Source organism: Parambassis ranga, chromosome 3 (assembly GCF_900634625.1).
Source record: "Parambassis ranga chromosome 3, fParRan2.1, whole genome shotgun sequence".
Taxonomy (NCBI): Eukaryota; Metazoa; Chordata; class Actinopteri; family Ambassidae; genus Parambassis; species Parambassis ranga.
In genome coordinates, this window is record NC_041024.1 from 448062 (window position 1) to 462413 (window position 14352).

At 50.4% G+C, this 14352-nt stretch overlaps 1 protein-coding gene across 1 annotated transcript; it reads left to right on the forward strand.

Annotated features, from left to right (window-relative positions):
* The first annotated feature begins 1879 nt into the window (after nucleotides 1–1879).
* cebpa (CCAAT enhancer binding protein alpha) lies at nucleotides 1880–4013 on the forward strand. The gene has a single exon (XM_028402793.1). The coding sequence runs from the start codon at nucleotides 2033–2035 to the stop codon at nucleotides 2957–2959; it is 927 nt and encodes a 308-aa protein (XP_028258594.1). The 5' UTR covers nucleotides 1880–2032; the 3' UTR covers nucleotides 2960–4013.
* The last annotated feature ends 10339 nt before the right edge of the window (nucleotides 4014–14352 follow it).

The window sequence follows — 14352 nt, forward strand, 5'->3', positions numbered from 1 at the left end:
CAGAGTGATGCAATGTCTACGTGATTGACGTCTCTCTGGACCAATAGGACGTGGTTGTTTTGTGTCGGCTTTGTTTATGTAACAGGAGGTTAGTCAAACATGTATGACTTCACTTGTTAGTGAGGAGAGCTCACACGGAAACGATTGGCCCTATTGATCAGTAATATAATACATGTTCCCATCACTCATATTGATTTCTTTAAGATGGCAATTCTCATTTAGACTCCTACTAAAATAGCACAGACTGTCGGTTCAGGCACACTTCACAGAAACCGGTATTGATAAGTAATCATGGATCAACGACACAGGGGGCAGGGTGGAATACAAACAACCACGAAGTGGAAGAAAGGAACTAAACGATGTCACTGACATACAGTGAAGAGACAGGAAGCAAGGACTGATGAGCTGAGCTCTGATCCACAGCACACAGTGGGTCTGAACACGGCACGATGACGTACGATGGTCATGTGACTCTGTTCAAAGCGAGTCAGTCAATATGAATCCATGATGGAGAGTGAATATCGACACCTGTCACTGCCGAGCAGGAAACGGAAACCGAAAAAGGTTCAAATTAAAGTTCCCGTGTGGGTCTGTCTCACTGTCTCAGTGTGTCTCAGTGTGTCTCACTGTGTCTCAGTGTGTCTCACTGTGTCTTAGTGTGTCTCAATGTCTCAGTGTGTCTCACTGTCTCAGTGTGTCTCACTGTGTCTTAGTGTGTCTCAATGTCTCAGTGTGTCTCACTGTCTCAGTGTGTCTCACTGTGTCTCAGTGTGTCTCAATGTCTCAGTGTGTCTCACTGTCTCAGTGTGTCTCACTGTGTCTCAGTGTGTCTCAATGTCTCAGTGTGTCTCACTGTCTCAGTGTGTCTCACTGTCTTAGTGTGTCTCACTGTGTCTTAGTGTGTCTCACTGTCTCAGTGTGTCTCACTGTGTCTTAGTGTGTCTCAGTGTGTCGCTGCACCTGCATCACTCAAACCAGAAAGGGTTAAACTTCCTTAAACACTAAACAAAACAAGGGCCACAAGGCCGCAGGTCTCTTACTGTCCTCACATCATTATGGCCCTCAAACACAGGGACACACTGGTCCTCCCGTCCTCAGGTTGTCTATACTGACCCTGGAAACGCCTCTTGGCTCGTGGAATCGTTCCACCGCCCCCTCGAACCCCCTCACGCACCCTGACATATGACCCTGGTTTGATTCGCAGAGCATGTCCTCAGCTGTGAGCCTCAGCCCTCTGAGGGCCGCTGGAACCTCTCTGAGCCCCGCGCTGTTTATTTCAGCTGAGAGAAGAGGAAACATGCGCTACTACTGCAAATAAAGAAAGATCCGCCCAGCAGCTGGATCTTTGCGGGTTCCAGCCGACAGAGGGCGCTGTAGTCCGCCTGTTCTGCCCCCTCCCCCTCTGCTCAGAAGAGGATTACATGACTGAATGACGCTTAGGAGCGCTGAGAAATACAACGAGTGTCTGAGCAGACTTTTGTTTGATAAGGCTGATTTTAAACAGTGTCCCTGCACATTAAACACAGTGAGAGTCAGGACCTCAGGACTTATCTGCGTCCTGTCCGGCAGCGACCACTCTCCGCTCGGCAGCAGCCAGCCTAATGTCGCGCTGCCTGGAGATTAAATGTCATTTAAGAAAAAGTTCAGGTCTGATTGAATCCTGTGGTGCAGAGGCGGTCCGGGAGAAGCAGGCTCGGTTCTGTGTGTCGACCAGCAGATAAAGTGGATGCAGAGGAGGAGGAGATGGGGCGCAGAGCGCGGGGCGTAAAAGTTTGGTTCTAGTTGGTCTGCTCCTGTCTGAGCCGTGATAGTGTGTGTGTGTGTGTGTGTGTGTGTGTGTGCCCGCCCACCCCCTCCTGCTATATAACCACGGTTTGACAGCTGAGAGGTTACTGAGCAGGAGGAATCAGCCTGAAGCCGCTTCACTCCGCGCACCAATAAAACTGTCACACCGAGCCCGAGCTCCCGAGCTCCGGTCCCCGCTCAGAACCCCCCTGTCTTCAAACTGGATTCCCGGAGCTCCCCACCATGCATGCCCGGGTTTAGATTCTCCATGGAGCTCTCTAACCTGTACGAGGTCGCGCCCCGGCCCCTGATGAGCAGCCTGACCCACGGCCAGCAGTCCTCCTCCGGCTACAGAGACCCGGCAGACCTCGGCGGCGAGATCGGAGAGAACGAGACCTCCATCGACCTGAGCGCCTACATCGACCCCTCGGCGTTCAACGACGACTTCCTGGCCGACCTGTTCCACCACAGCTCCCGGCAGGACAAGCTGAAGATCATGAACGGAGACTACGAGCCGGCGCCGTGTGGCCCGGGGCCCCAGCAGCTCTACATGTCCAACTACATGGAGTCCAAGCTGGAGCCGCTCTACGAGCACCAGCCGCCGCGCATCCGCCCGGTGGCCATCAAGCAGGAGCCCCGGGACGACGAGGACCTCAACCCGGGCATGCCGCCCACCTACCACCACCCGCACGCGCATTCCCAGCAGTACTCCCAGCATTCCCAGCAGCAGCAGCAGCAGCAGATGCCGCACCTCCAGTACCAGATTGCGCACTGCGCGCAGACCACCATGCACCTCCAGCCGGGACACCCGACCCCTCCGCCGACCCCGGTGCCGAGCCCGCACCACCACCACCAGCACGCGCACCAGCACGCCCAGCAGCAGGGCGGCTTGAAGCTGCTGGAGCAGCAGCGGGCGGGCGGGAAACATAAGAAGCATGTCGACAAGTCCAGCCCGGAGTACCGGCTGAGGCGCGAGCGCAACAACGTCGCCGTGCGCAAAAGCCGGGACAAGGCCAAGATGCGCAACCTGGAGACGCAGCAGAAGGTGGTGGAGCTGACCGCAGACAACGATAGACTGAGGCGGAGGGTGGAGCACCTGACCCGCGAGCTGGACACGTTACGGGGCATCTTCAGGCAGCTGCCGGACGGATCCTTCAAACCTATGGGCAGCTGAGAGACTACTGAGCCGAGAGCGGACCTGTACGTGCTGGATTAAACGGACTGAGGCAGCTGCGCGGTTCACTGCAAAACATCTGGCGTCAAAACATCTCCACCAAAGTGCAGAGAAACAGACCTGGGTCTGAGTCAAACTGGAAGACACTTTGGTTCAACTGGAAGCAGGTGGATCCACCTTCATCACCATCATCACCTTCATCATCGTCATCGCTGAGACAGTGACTCGGTTTTTTGCAGTGTTCACGTGCCTTTTCGAACTGTGTCTGTGCCGATAAGCTCGTTCACACAGAGGACTGATGTCTGTGCCTTATTTCAGTGCAGCTAAGGTAGGCGCCCTGACACGGAGCAGCAGGGCTCACACACACACCTCCCCGATCAACCTGTGTGTGTGTGTGTGTGAGGAGGCATAAACTACCAGAAAACTTTCCACAACTGTTTTAGAATGAATGCTCCTGTAGGGTGAACACATGCACGTCTTCAGGCTCACAGCAAAAATAAAAAAGATTATTTGGATTTTTATTTGTTCCTCCGAAGCGGCTGCAGCACACACACACACACACACACACACACACACACACACACACACACACACACACGCACACACACACACACACACACACGTTTCCTCATTCAGCCGAACTGGATTTAAAAAGATGAGATACAACTGGAGGCACTGAAGCAGCTTTCTGTATGCACTATATGTTAAACACACACACACACACACACACACACACACACACACACACACACACACACACACACGGTGGGTACTAATGGGACACGTCTGCCTCTGTGCACAGATGTTTGGACTAAATGAGTTTCTATGCAATGTCTCTATACAAACACACACAGTGCCTTCTGATCCTCTGAGGTGACCTTTGACCTCTGACCCGCCTGCTTGTTGTGTCAGTGAGGAAGAAGAGAGCACTTTCTGTTTTTTACAAACTCATTTGTAAGATAAGGTGATATATAAATATATATATGAATAAATATCTATAAATATAAGACACCAAAAATCTGAAGTATTAAAATAAAAGAAGCTGTTTTATCAACTCTGCTGTGGTTCTGTATTTTTTGTTATTTCAGCCAACAGGGGGCGCTCAACAAAAACATCTTCATTAAAGGTGCAGCCTAATAAACATGAGGGGATGGGACATGTCCCCTGAGTTTGTCCTGGAAGGCGCTTGCAGGTTAAACTGGTTCGGAGGATGCTCCCCCAGCTGCTCTCAGCCTCCTGGTCAGTTTGTAAGCTCAGTTTCTTTTCACAGAAAAATCCCAGCCAACCCAAACGCATCATTTCAACCCAGGGCAGAGTGTCCTGTCTGCTGATTGGTCAGAGGGAAACTAAACATGAGTCAAAACAGGAAGTAGATTGTGTACCTGTTTCTGGGAGAGACTGTTCACCTAAACATGTGGCCGTTGCCATGGTGACCGTTTACATTGCTGCCTTCAATGATGCTCAGAATCATTATGAAAGTCTTCCCATAATGCACTGCTCTCAGGTCATGTGTTTGGTCCTGTTCAGATCAGACCTGCTCTGTTTGTGGGTCTGTGTGCGATCACTGTGTAAAAATCAACGTCCACACGGATAAAACCCGTCTGTACAATCCAGAGCGACTGTTTCCACAGTATTAATGAGGGTTTGTAGTTAGTCAGTATTTCTTCAGTTAAAAGGACAGGGTTTGGTGAAAACATCCACATTACATCATGATGTCAGAGGGCGGGGCCAGCGGGTCCTGAACATCTGCATGTTCAGACCATGTTCCCCCATCACATCAGAGAACTATGGACAAACTCAACAAACCAGCTAATGGAGAGGCTGAAGCTCCTCTGATGGTAGCTAAGGTGATGTCAAACTGTCTTTAGCCTAGCTTAGCAGCAAGCTAATCTGTGATCCTGGACTGTTCGGGTGTGATTGATTGACACACACTGCAGCAGTGTGTGTCTGTGTGTGCATTAAGACACACCAGCCTTTTTTGCTGCTTGGACAGAGATGTCCTCATACATGGACATGTTGGGACCACAGTGCAGCAGCTTTGTGCAGGGACGCGGTGCGCGCTGTGGGCCCTGACCTGTGAAAGGCTCGGGCTCCAGGCTGCACATGCAGCAGGCGCTGGGTTATTTTCAGGTGTTTGCTCTGCTTCCATTGACGGGCTGTGTGGAGAGTGTGTCAGCAGCTCTATCTGTCTATCTGCTCTGTTTGGCCTGCGTTACACATTAACCGGCCTCCTTTCAGGGAGTCCAGCTCTGCACTGTGAGGACAGCCAGCTGACTGTTTGCTCTCTGAGGAGACTCACGTCCACCCACAGGGACTGTAAGAGGACACCAGAGAGGACTCTCACTCGGGACACCCCAACGCCCATAAAACTGTCAGACGTTTGACAAACTTACGACAACTACGAACGATGTCATTAAAGGTCATCGAGGTGTAGGAGAGGTCAGAGCATGAACCTGGTGGTGCTGATGAGTCATGTGACCGTGCTGTAGCTGTTTATAGCAAAGCATTAGCTTTTAGCTTCTGGCTTGAACTAAACCTGTAAAATCAAAAACTATATTTTCTGCAAGAATCTGAGGACAATGGAGGCGAGTCTGATGGTGGAGGTGCTAACCTCATCCTTATCATCCTGCTGCTGCGTGTTAAAACCTTCCACAGCGAAGACGTCTGTGTCTTCCAGTCTGTGTCCACTGTTGAGCTCCGGACGTTCCGGCGCTCGGTGCTGTGGCCTCGCTCGCTCAGTGAGTTCAGGCCTGATCAGACGTCACACAGAGGAATCAAAAGCAGAAAACTGCTCGCTCACATTTGGAGGCAGCTTTATTTCAAATATCTCCTCTGCAGACTTTAATCCTCTCTGATACCACAATTATTTGTAATTTCTGCTGGAGGCCTCGCTGGCAGCCCCCAGAGGGGAACAGAGCGAGGCGTGGCGGCCGCAGCAGTGAAATTTATCTGCCTGTTTGTTCAGACTATCTTTGAGTTGGTTGGCATTTATTGGCTCAGTGAGCAGCGAGGCAGAGCTGCTTCTCCTTCCTTTATGAGCAGTCAGGAGGAGATTGATAGCCACAGTGCCGTTAGCTACAGTCTCTGCTCTGTTTGATGGAGACTTGTTTGTTCAGTCACACCGCCGTGCAGCCACGCCGCGACGCCTCAACACGTTCCGGCCTCGTTCTCAGACTCAGCAGATTTCTGCGGCGTGTTGCGTCTCATCGCCGCCTCGGCTTTGATCATCCTGCTCTGCTCTGCCCAGGTTTTGTCTGTTTGCCTCTCTCAGGTGTGATTTATGGAGCCTCATTAGAGAGGCTGTGATTTCTCTGTCAGATAACTGGTGGAGTTCTGACAGTCCGGAGGGATCGAGGAGCAGAAACCAAACCACGGTCCAACACCAACAACATGCTGTGCTGGGGAAACCTCCATAAAGCACTATGTAGCAGAAGCAGGGAGAGAACCCACCGATCATTGTTTCACATCCGGACTGATCTGTGTTCAACAGCTCCATGTTATATGCACACTCTGTGAACACAGCACCCAGCTGTTAGCATGTTAGCCACCAGGTGAAAGCTGTGTGTGCACAAACACAGAGCTGTGCATGCTAGCAACCACGCTAACCATATGTGAGTGGGGGGTGCACACACCAAGTCCCACACGTGTGCACGCAGGCAGCGGTGGACCCTGTGTGTGTCCTCGTGTGAAAGTGAGACACCCAAGAGTCAGCTGGGTGTGCACACACGAGTGAGTGAGTGAGTGAGTGAGTGAGTGAGTGATCCATGAACAGGTGTGAGTTAGCAGCCGTGGGTTCCAGCTCTGACGTGCAGGCTTCAGTCCAGAGGAGGACATGTGAGCGTGTGTCTCAGAGGACGAGTCCAGATCTGTGGCTGCTGTTCGTCCTGAACGGAGACGCTTAGAGCTGCTTCCTGTTTACTGCAGCCTCACAGCCTCTGCATGCCGAGCGCTGACGTCTTATTGATATGAAGCGCTTCATACGTGTAAACACAGCACGCCTGACATCTGCAGCTTCTCCAATAAAAACTCCTCATTCCACTTTTATGGCAGAACGAAGACAAACAGACAGAAGAGGAGGCTGAGACGATCCGTCCTCACAGAGGTCACACGTCTCTGCACACCTGCTGAGCACAGGAAGGGTCAGAGCTGGGGACGCCAACAACATGGCGAGGAGGCACAGGAAGGGTCAGAGCTGGGGACGCCAACAACACGGCGAGGAGGCACAGGAAGGGTCAGAGCTGGGGACGCCAACAACACGGCGAGGAGGCCTGCAGCAACCACGCACCCACATTCAAGGGCCATCTCTCTGTTTGTATCCAATCCACCAATGGAGCTGGCTAACAGCTGACATTCAACAACATGTGACAGCATACAGGATGAGGAGCAGATCGGGCTATATGATCACACACTAACAGAACCAGCAGCACCTCCTCACAGCACTCTGCTTGTTCGGAACCAAACGGGAGCTTTGTGATGTCATAAGTGAAGGTGAAGACAGACCGTGGACACCTTCGATCCTTCAGCCTCCCGAAGACATGCAGCTCTTTGACGCTCCGGCAGATTGTGGCGTTTGTCTCTAAAACCACAAAGAAGACGGTTCAGGGTGATAAAAGGTCCGAGCAGACCAAACAGACTAAAACACACAACACCCCTCCACTGAGAGGAGCACAGAACCATGATGTGTGAGGTTCAGTGTTGGCCGGCTGCTCCCCTTCACGTTGCTCTGAGCCGCTCTGAACGTGTCTGGAAGACTTCCAGAACAAACGGAGCGCTGAACGGGTGAATAAATGTTTAGTATTTGCAGCTCGGACCTGAATCTGATAAGTGCTGCTGCTGCACACTCATGTTCAGCGTTAATCATTCACAGCATACGAGCAGCGCCTGGCGCTCGTTCTGCCTGCTGCACGGCTCATTGGCGCTCCTGCGAGGCCGCTGGCAGCCGGCCGGGAGCCAAACTCCCACAGGAGGAAGGAACAGCAGGAGAGAGTGTGGGAAGAACAGCTGGAGCCGCCGGTCCCCCAGAGACCCTGACTGTACCGATAGCATCTCTGTGTTCCTCTGAACGCCTCGCGCTGCCTTCAAGACCACTCTGTCTGCCAGGTTTCCACTGCTGCTCACCGCTCGTCTGCTTCTCCGGTTATTTCCGCTTCACACTGACGACTCGTGATGCAGGAACCAACCAGACACTCAGGAACCATTCAGGACCAAGTCCAGGTCACGACCCAGCACTTCTAGTCATCTTCACCTCAAGTCAAAACTAAAAGTCCCACAGCCGAGGTCCTGAAGGCGTCCTGACGTCCTGCAGTTCACCGAGGTTTCCTGGTTCATACCAGACGTTTGTCGATGTGCGGCCTCTGCTGCCACGTCGACTCAGTGGTTACTCACAGTACTGCAATGAAAAAAACAGACGTCATTTGTTATGACATCACAGACAGGTGTGACCTCATCAGTGCTTCCTGCTGCCGCTGAACAGGAAGTCATGTGACAAGGCAACATTTCTGCACATGAAATGAGGAAGCTGCATCTGCCATGCATCCCAGCATGCAGCGGGGCTGACAGGTCACTGTGGTAGGCCTGTTATGAGTCAGCAGTTTGTCTGTGAAACCAAAGGCTGAGTTCCCACGAAGCGATGGGGGAGGGAGGGAGGGAGCAGGCTGGAGGTTGGTTCTGTCTGTGGTCAGAGGTCTGTTGGTGAGGCGACCTCCAACAGAACACGAAGGCAGTAAACGCTTCTGCAGAATCAGGACCATCTGACCATCGTCCTCTCTTCCTGCTTCTGACCAATCAGAATCCTCTGTCCACCAGCCAATCACATCTTCAAACCGTCCAATCAGAGAGCTGCATGAAATCAGAACCTTTCTCTCCTTGTGATGCTTTCTGCGGCGGCGGCCATGTCAGCCAGGCTTCACACACAACCACTCATAAGGAGATCCAGCAGCGGACGCGCCGCAAAGAGAAACCACGTAACTGTAGTGCTGTTTGTCTGCTGGAGCGCGGCGCTGGAGGTTTCACGTGCTGACAGATTCTTTCAAAGCAGATCACAGAAGAAGCAGAAACACTTCCTGTTTTTATATTAGAATAACAGAGCAACACACGCCGTTCAAAATGTGACAACACTTGAACACACAACTGGAAACTTCTAATGTTTTCCTGTTTGTACTTGAAGTTTAAAGGACTGACTGATGAATGAATCCAAAACTCTTCATGTTGACCTGAAGGCAGGAGGTTCAGGAGCGCTGGCCCTTTAAGAGGTGTCAGGCCCGGTCCTGGTTCTGGTCCAGACCTGAAGGAGGATCCCAGCGAGCGCTCGGCTGCAGTTTTGTTAGTGTCAGCAGAGTAAACACTGATAAGATAACTCACATTCCTCCAACATGGCCGCCGGCCGTCACTGCAGGCTGACCTCTGACCTCTGAGGAGGAGGAAGGAGCGCTGCCACGTTTGATCGAATATGTAATAAAATGTCTGCACACATTCCATCGCTGCTGTTGTTGTTGTTGTTGCTGTTGTTGTTGCTGTTGTTGTTGCTGTTGTTGTTGCTGTTGTTGTTGTTGTTACAGAGACTGGATCAGAGAAGAGCTGCATTTCTCTCTGAACTGACATGGCGTCCGGCGTGTTTCCACTGGACACTGCTGGTCAGAGTTCACCTGCTGAGTTTACACAGGGAGGGGGCTCTCAGTGACCACACTCCCCCCCACCCCCACCCCGCTGATGGCTAAAGTCCTGCCGCCACAGCCCAGGAGCGTCTGCGCTCTGTTTGCTCGGGGATGGGGGGGCAGGAGGGTATAGTCCAGTCACCCTGACCCAGCAGGCTGGGCCACCCTGACTGGCTGGGCGGGGTTCACGTGTTCTGAGCAGGCTTTTATTTCAAAAAGATCTACTGAAGCTCAATGAGACCTTCTTTAAAGGTCGGGTAGAAGGGGTTAAGAGTTCCTTAAACAGAGAGGACAGAGAGGACAGCCGTCCTCCAGACTCTGAATGACAGTGAGCTGTTAGAACTCTGCAGATCAGATGGAGCAGCATGATGTGGCTGACCTCACCTTAGACTGAAGACACACCATCACTGTTCTCACTTAAACCAGGAGGAAGGAGGCGCTGACCTGCTGCTGTGTCCTCTCATGTCTGTCTCTGACTGTACCGTAATAACTGTACCGTAATAACTGTACCGTAATAACTGTACCATAATAACTGTACCGTAATAACTGTACCGTAATAACTGTACCATAATAACTGTACCATAATAACTGTACCGTAATAACTGTACCGTAAAAACTGTACCACATAATAACTGTACCACATAATAACTGTACCACATAATACCTGTACCGTAATAACTGTACCGTAAAAACTGTACAACATAATAACTGTACCGTAATAACTGTACCACATAATAACTGTACCATAATAACTGTACCATAATAACTGTACCGTAATAACTGTACCGTAAAAACTGTACCACATAATAACTGTACCACATAATAACTGTACCGTAATAACTGTACCACATAATACCTGTACCGTAATAACTGTACCGTAAAAACTGTACAACATAATAACTGTACCGTAATAACTGTACCACATAATAACTGTACCATAATAACTGTACCGTAATAACTGTACCGTAATAACTGTACCACATAATAACTGTACCGTAATAACTGTACCGTAATAACTGTACCACATAATAACTGTACTGTAATAACTGTACCGTAATAACTGTACCATAATAACTGTACTGTAATAACTGTACCACATAATAACTGTACTGTAATAACTGTACCATAATAACTGTACCGTAGTAACTGTACCGTAATAACTGTACTGTAATAACTGTACCATAATAACTGTACCATAATAACTGGCTGAATGTTGCTTGTAGAGCGTTTGTTCTCAGAGTGAGCTTTGCTCCTCACTGAGCTCAAACCTTCAGTCTGCTCCTTCCTCACAGTCGCTCTGAGAACATTCTTAAATCACCTTTAAGCTGATAGTCCTCACTAAGAGTTTTAGATGGATATCGAGCTGTCTGAGCGGATTCTTAGAGTCTTTGTGAATATGGCCCTGATCCTCTGATCAATGATCAATGGTGCAAGCATTTCAGCATCTGTGTGGGACAGACAGAGTCATCTGTTACTCTCTGAGTGTTATACACAGAGAGACAGACATGAGCAGAGTTAAGTAAAAGATCCAGGTAACAACAACAACAATATAAATATTGAAGGTGCAAGCAGCGATGACGGGCCCTCTGCGTGCTGAGAGGAACCAGACCAATTTCCAGGTGGATTGGACAAATCCCCTAGGAGGAGTTTATAAAAGTGCGGAGAGTGAAAAATGCAAAGTGATAACTTTTGCTCAGCCATGTCTTCAGAACCATGTGACAAAATCTCAGGTCTGTCAGAGTATCTCCCTAGGAGGAGTTCGTTCAAATACGAGGTGTGGAACATGGAAAATCAGCCTGAACACAATTCATGCTGCCAGTAGGTGGCGCTAGGAGAGTATCATCACATTAGCATATCAATCTGTTCAGAATGACAGGCTCAGCATGCCTGATTTTTTTCATCCACATTAGATGAAGTATGTGGGAGAGACAGCCACAAACACATCCATTTCCTGTGCGTTGGCAAAGGGTCAACTTCGTGGTGGCGCCACAGCCAGACCGTATGACGAAGTGCTGTGTTTTTGATAACTTTTGGTCCCTAACCCCTAAAGCGCACCAATTTTCAGCCCTATCGAGCAATTCCCCTAGGAGGAGTTTTCAAAAGTGCGGGGTGAGCAAATTGGAACATGGCGTGGTTTTTCCAAGATGGCCGACGCCCTGTAGGGGGTGGAATTTTTTTTCCAAAGGCATGTTTATTGGCATGAGGCGATACATCAGCCTACCAATTTTCATGGCCGTAGCTGTTACGCTGAATATTTTCAAATTCAAGGGGGCGCTGTAGAGCCATTTGGACAGTCACTGTTGTGGCGACAGATCACCATTTTTCGCGTACCTGGCCAGGCTGCCAGTTTTGGAGTTTTTGAGCATGTTTAGGGGGTCAAAATTGTGCCCAATGATGTGGAAGAAAAATAGGGAACAAAAATAAACGCTTGCATTTCAATATATTGCACGTTTCGTGCTCGGACCCTAACAATAGAAGAACAGCAGGAAAACCAGGAGAGGAACATTCAGCTGTGAAGAGTGAAGCTGAGAGGAGGAAGAATAAGATCACACACACACACACACACACACACACACACACACCTCTGGGACAGTGAAATGCTTTAAAAGAGTTTTTGGGTGACGTCCAAACTGGATTGTTGCTGTTTGATAATTCCCCCTCAGCTCTGACTTACAGGCTCACTCTGTTTTCACTCCTAACCTCGTTAGTCTGTTAGCAGTCCTGCTGAAGGGTTAACGTGTGTGTGTGTGATTGATGGCATTGTTTAAAGCCAGGGAGGCTTTGGAAAGCTTTGCTATTGTTTCAGCTCTTGGCAGCGAGGATTCTTTAGAAAAACAAAGGCGGGGGAGGAGAGGGGGGAGGAGGGGGGAGGAGAGGGGGCGAAGAGAAGGAATTAGAAAACAAAACAAGAGTTGTCTTCACGAATCTGATAGTCGCCCGCTGGGACTGCGCTCCACCCCCTCCTCCTCCTGCTGCCACCACCAACCAAACCACAGCTATCCCTGCCCCCCCACCCAGCCGGAGAGAGCGGGAGAAAGAAAACACACACCAGGAATGTACCAACACACAAACATGGCGTCGGCCCAGGCCCTCCGCTCTCACTGTTATTCTTTACAAGATGCTCTGGGCTCGGCTCGGCCCGACGCTGACCACAGAATTTCTGATATTCCTGCGCGTATGCCCCCCGCGGCGGAGCCGCTGGGAATGTTCTGTAAAAACACCGCAGGGCTCGGCCGGTGGTCCGAGGCCCGGCTATATGAGGGGGGCCCCCGGGGGCCTCATCAACAGAGCAGCGGCCCCACAGGAGAGGAGGCTGATTGGGGGAGCCCGTTCCCCCTCATGATGAAAGCCTGAGCAGGTTTCAGGCCGACCCAGCACCTCACACAGACGCCATGAAGCTGAGCACACAGCCATCAAGTCATCAGGGCACCATGGCAACAGAGAAAATGGAGAAGTGTGGCGAGTCCTAACCCACCTGGACTCATTCAGCTCAGGTGAAGGATCAGCTGATCAGACTGCGGCTGCCTCACACAGCGCCATGCTGAACGTTACATATCAGCCTGCTCTCACCCCTCTTCAGCATCTTTCAGGTGCTCACAGTACTTCACATTTACTTTGTTTGTGCACACACACATTCACACAACAATGGTGGAGTTAGCATTGAGTGTCCCGGGCAGGGACAGCTGCTGGAGTCTCTGTCTGCGGCGTCCACAAACATTTGACAGGAAAAGCTTTGGTCCACACATGGACAGAGGAGAGCTGGATCCAGACTCCATGACCCCGAGTCTGGAAGAAACCGGAAGACACAGACGCAGCACAGAGTCTGTTAGCCTGTGTCCTTATCAGAGTTTTCAGAGGTGAAGTTCAGCCTGCCGCAGTGTGTGTGTGTGTTTGTAGACAATCTAATTGGAGACAGGTGAATAATTGGTGGATTAAGGCACCGCCCTACGTCTGGATTGGCTGGGTGTGGAGGAGTGGGGTTAAGTGTAATTACCTGCTCATTACACACATAAGGACGGCGGCGGTGTGTTCAGGCTTATCTGCGGCCGCGCTGCATTACTGCAGACACACACTGGCAGCACAACAACAACACAACTAGTCAACACAACAAGCAGAAGATCCACCAGCTGAGATCACAGCAGAGGAACTAAAGAGAACACAGCAGAAGCAAAGAGAACACAGCAGAAGCAAAGAGAACACAGCAGAACCAAAGAACCAAAGGGAACACAGCAGAACCAAAGAACCAAAGAGAACACAGCAGAACCAAAGGGAACACAGCAGAGCTCCAAAAGAGAACACAGCAGAACCAAAGAGAACACAGCAGAGCTCCAAAAGAGAACACAGCAGAACCAAAGAGAACACAGCAGAGCTCCAAAAGAGAACACAGCAGAACCAAAGGGAACACAGCAGAACCAAAGAGAACACAGCAGAGCTCCAAAAGAGAACACAGCAGAACCAAAGGGAACACAGCAGAGCTCCAAAAGAGAACACAGCAGAACCAAAGAGAACACAGCAGAACCAAAGAGAAAACAGCAGAACTAAAGGCAACACAGCAGAACCAAAGGGAACACAGCAGAACCAAAGAAAACACAGCAGAACTAAAGAGAACACAGCAGAACCAAAGAGAACACAGCAGAACTAAAGAGAACACAGCAGAACCAAAGAGAACACAACAGAACACAGCAGAACTAAAGAACACACATCAGAACCAAAGAGAACACCACACAACTAAACAGAACA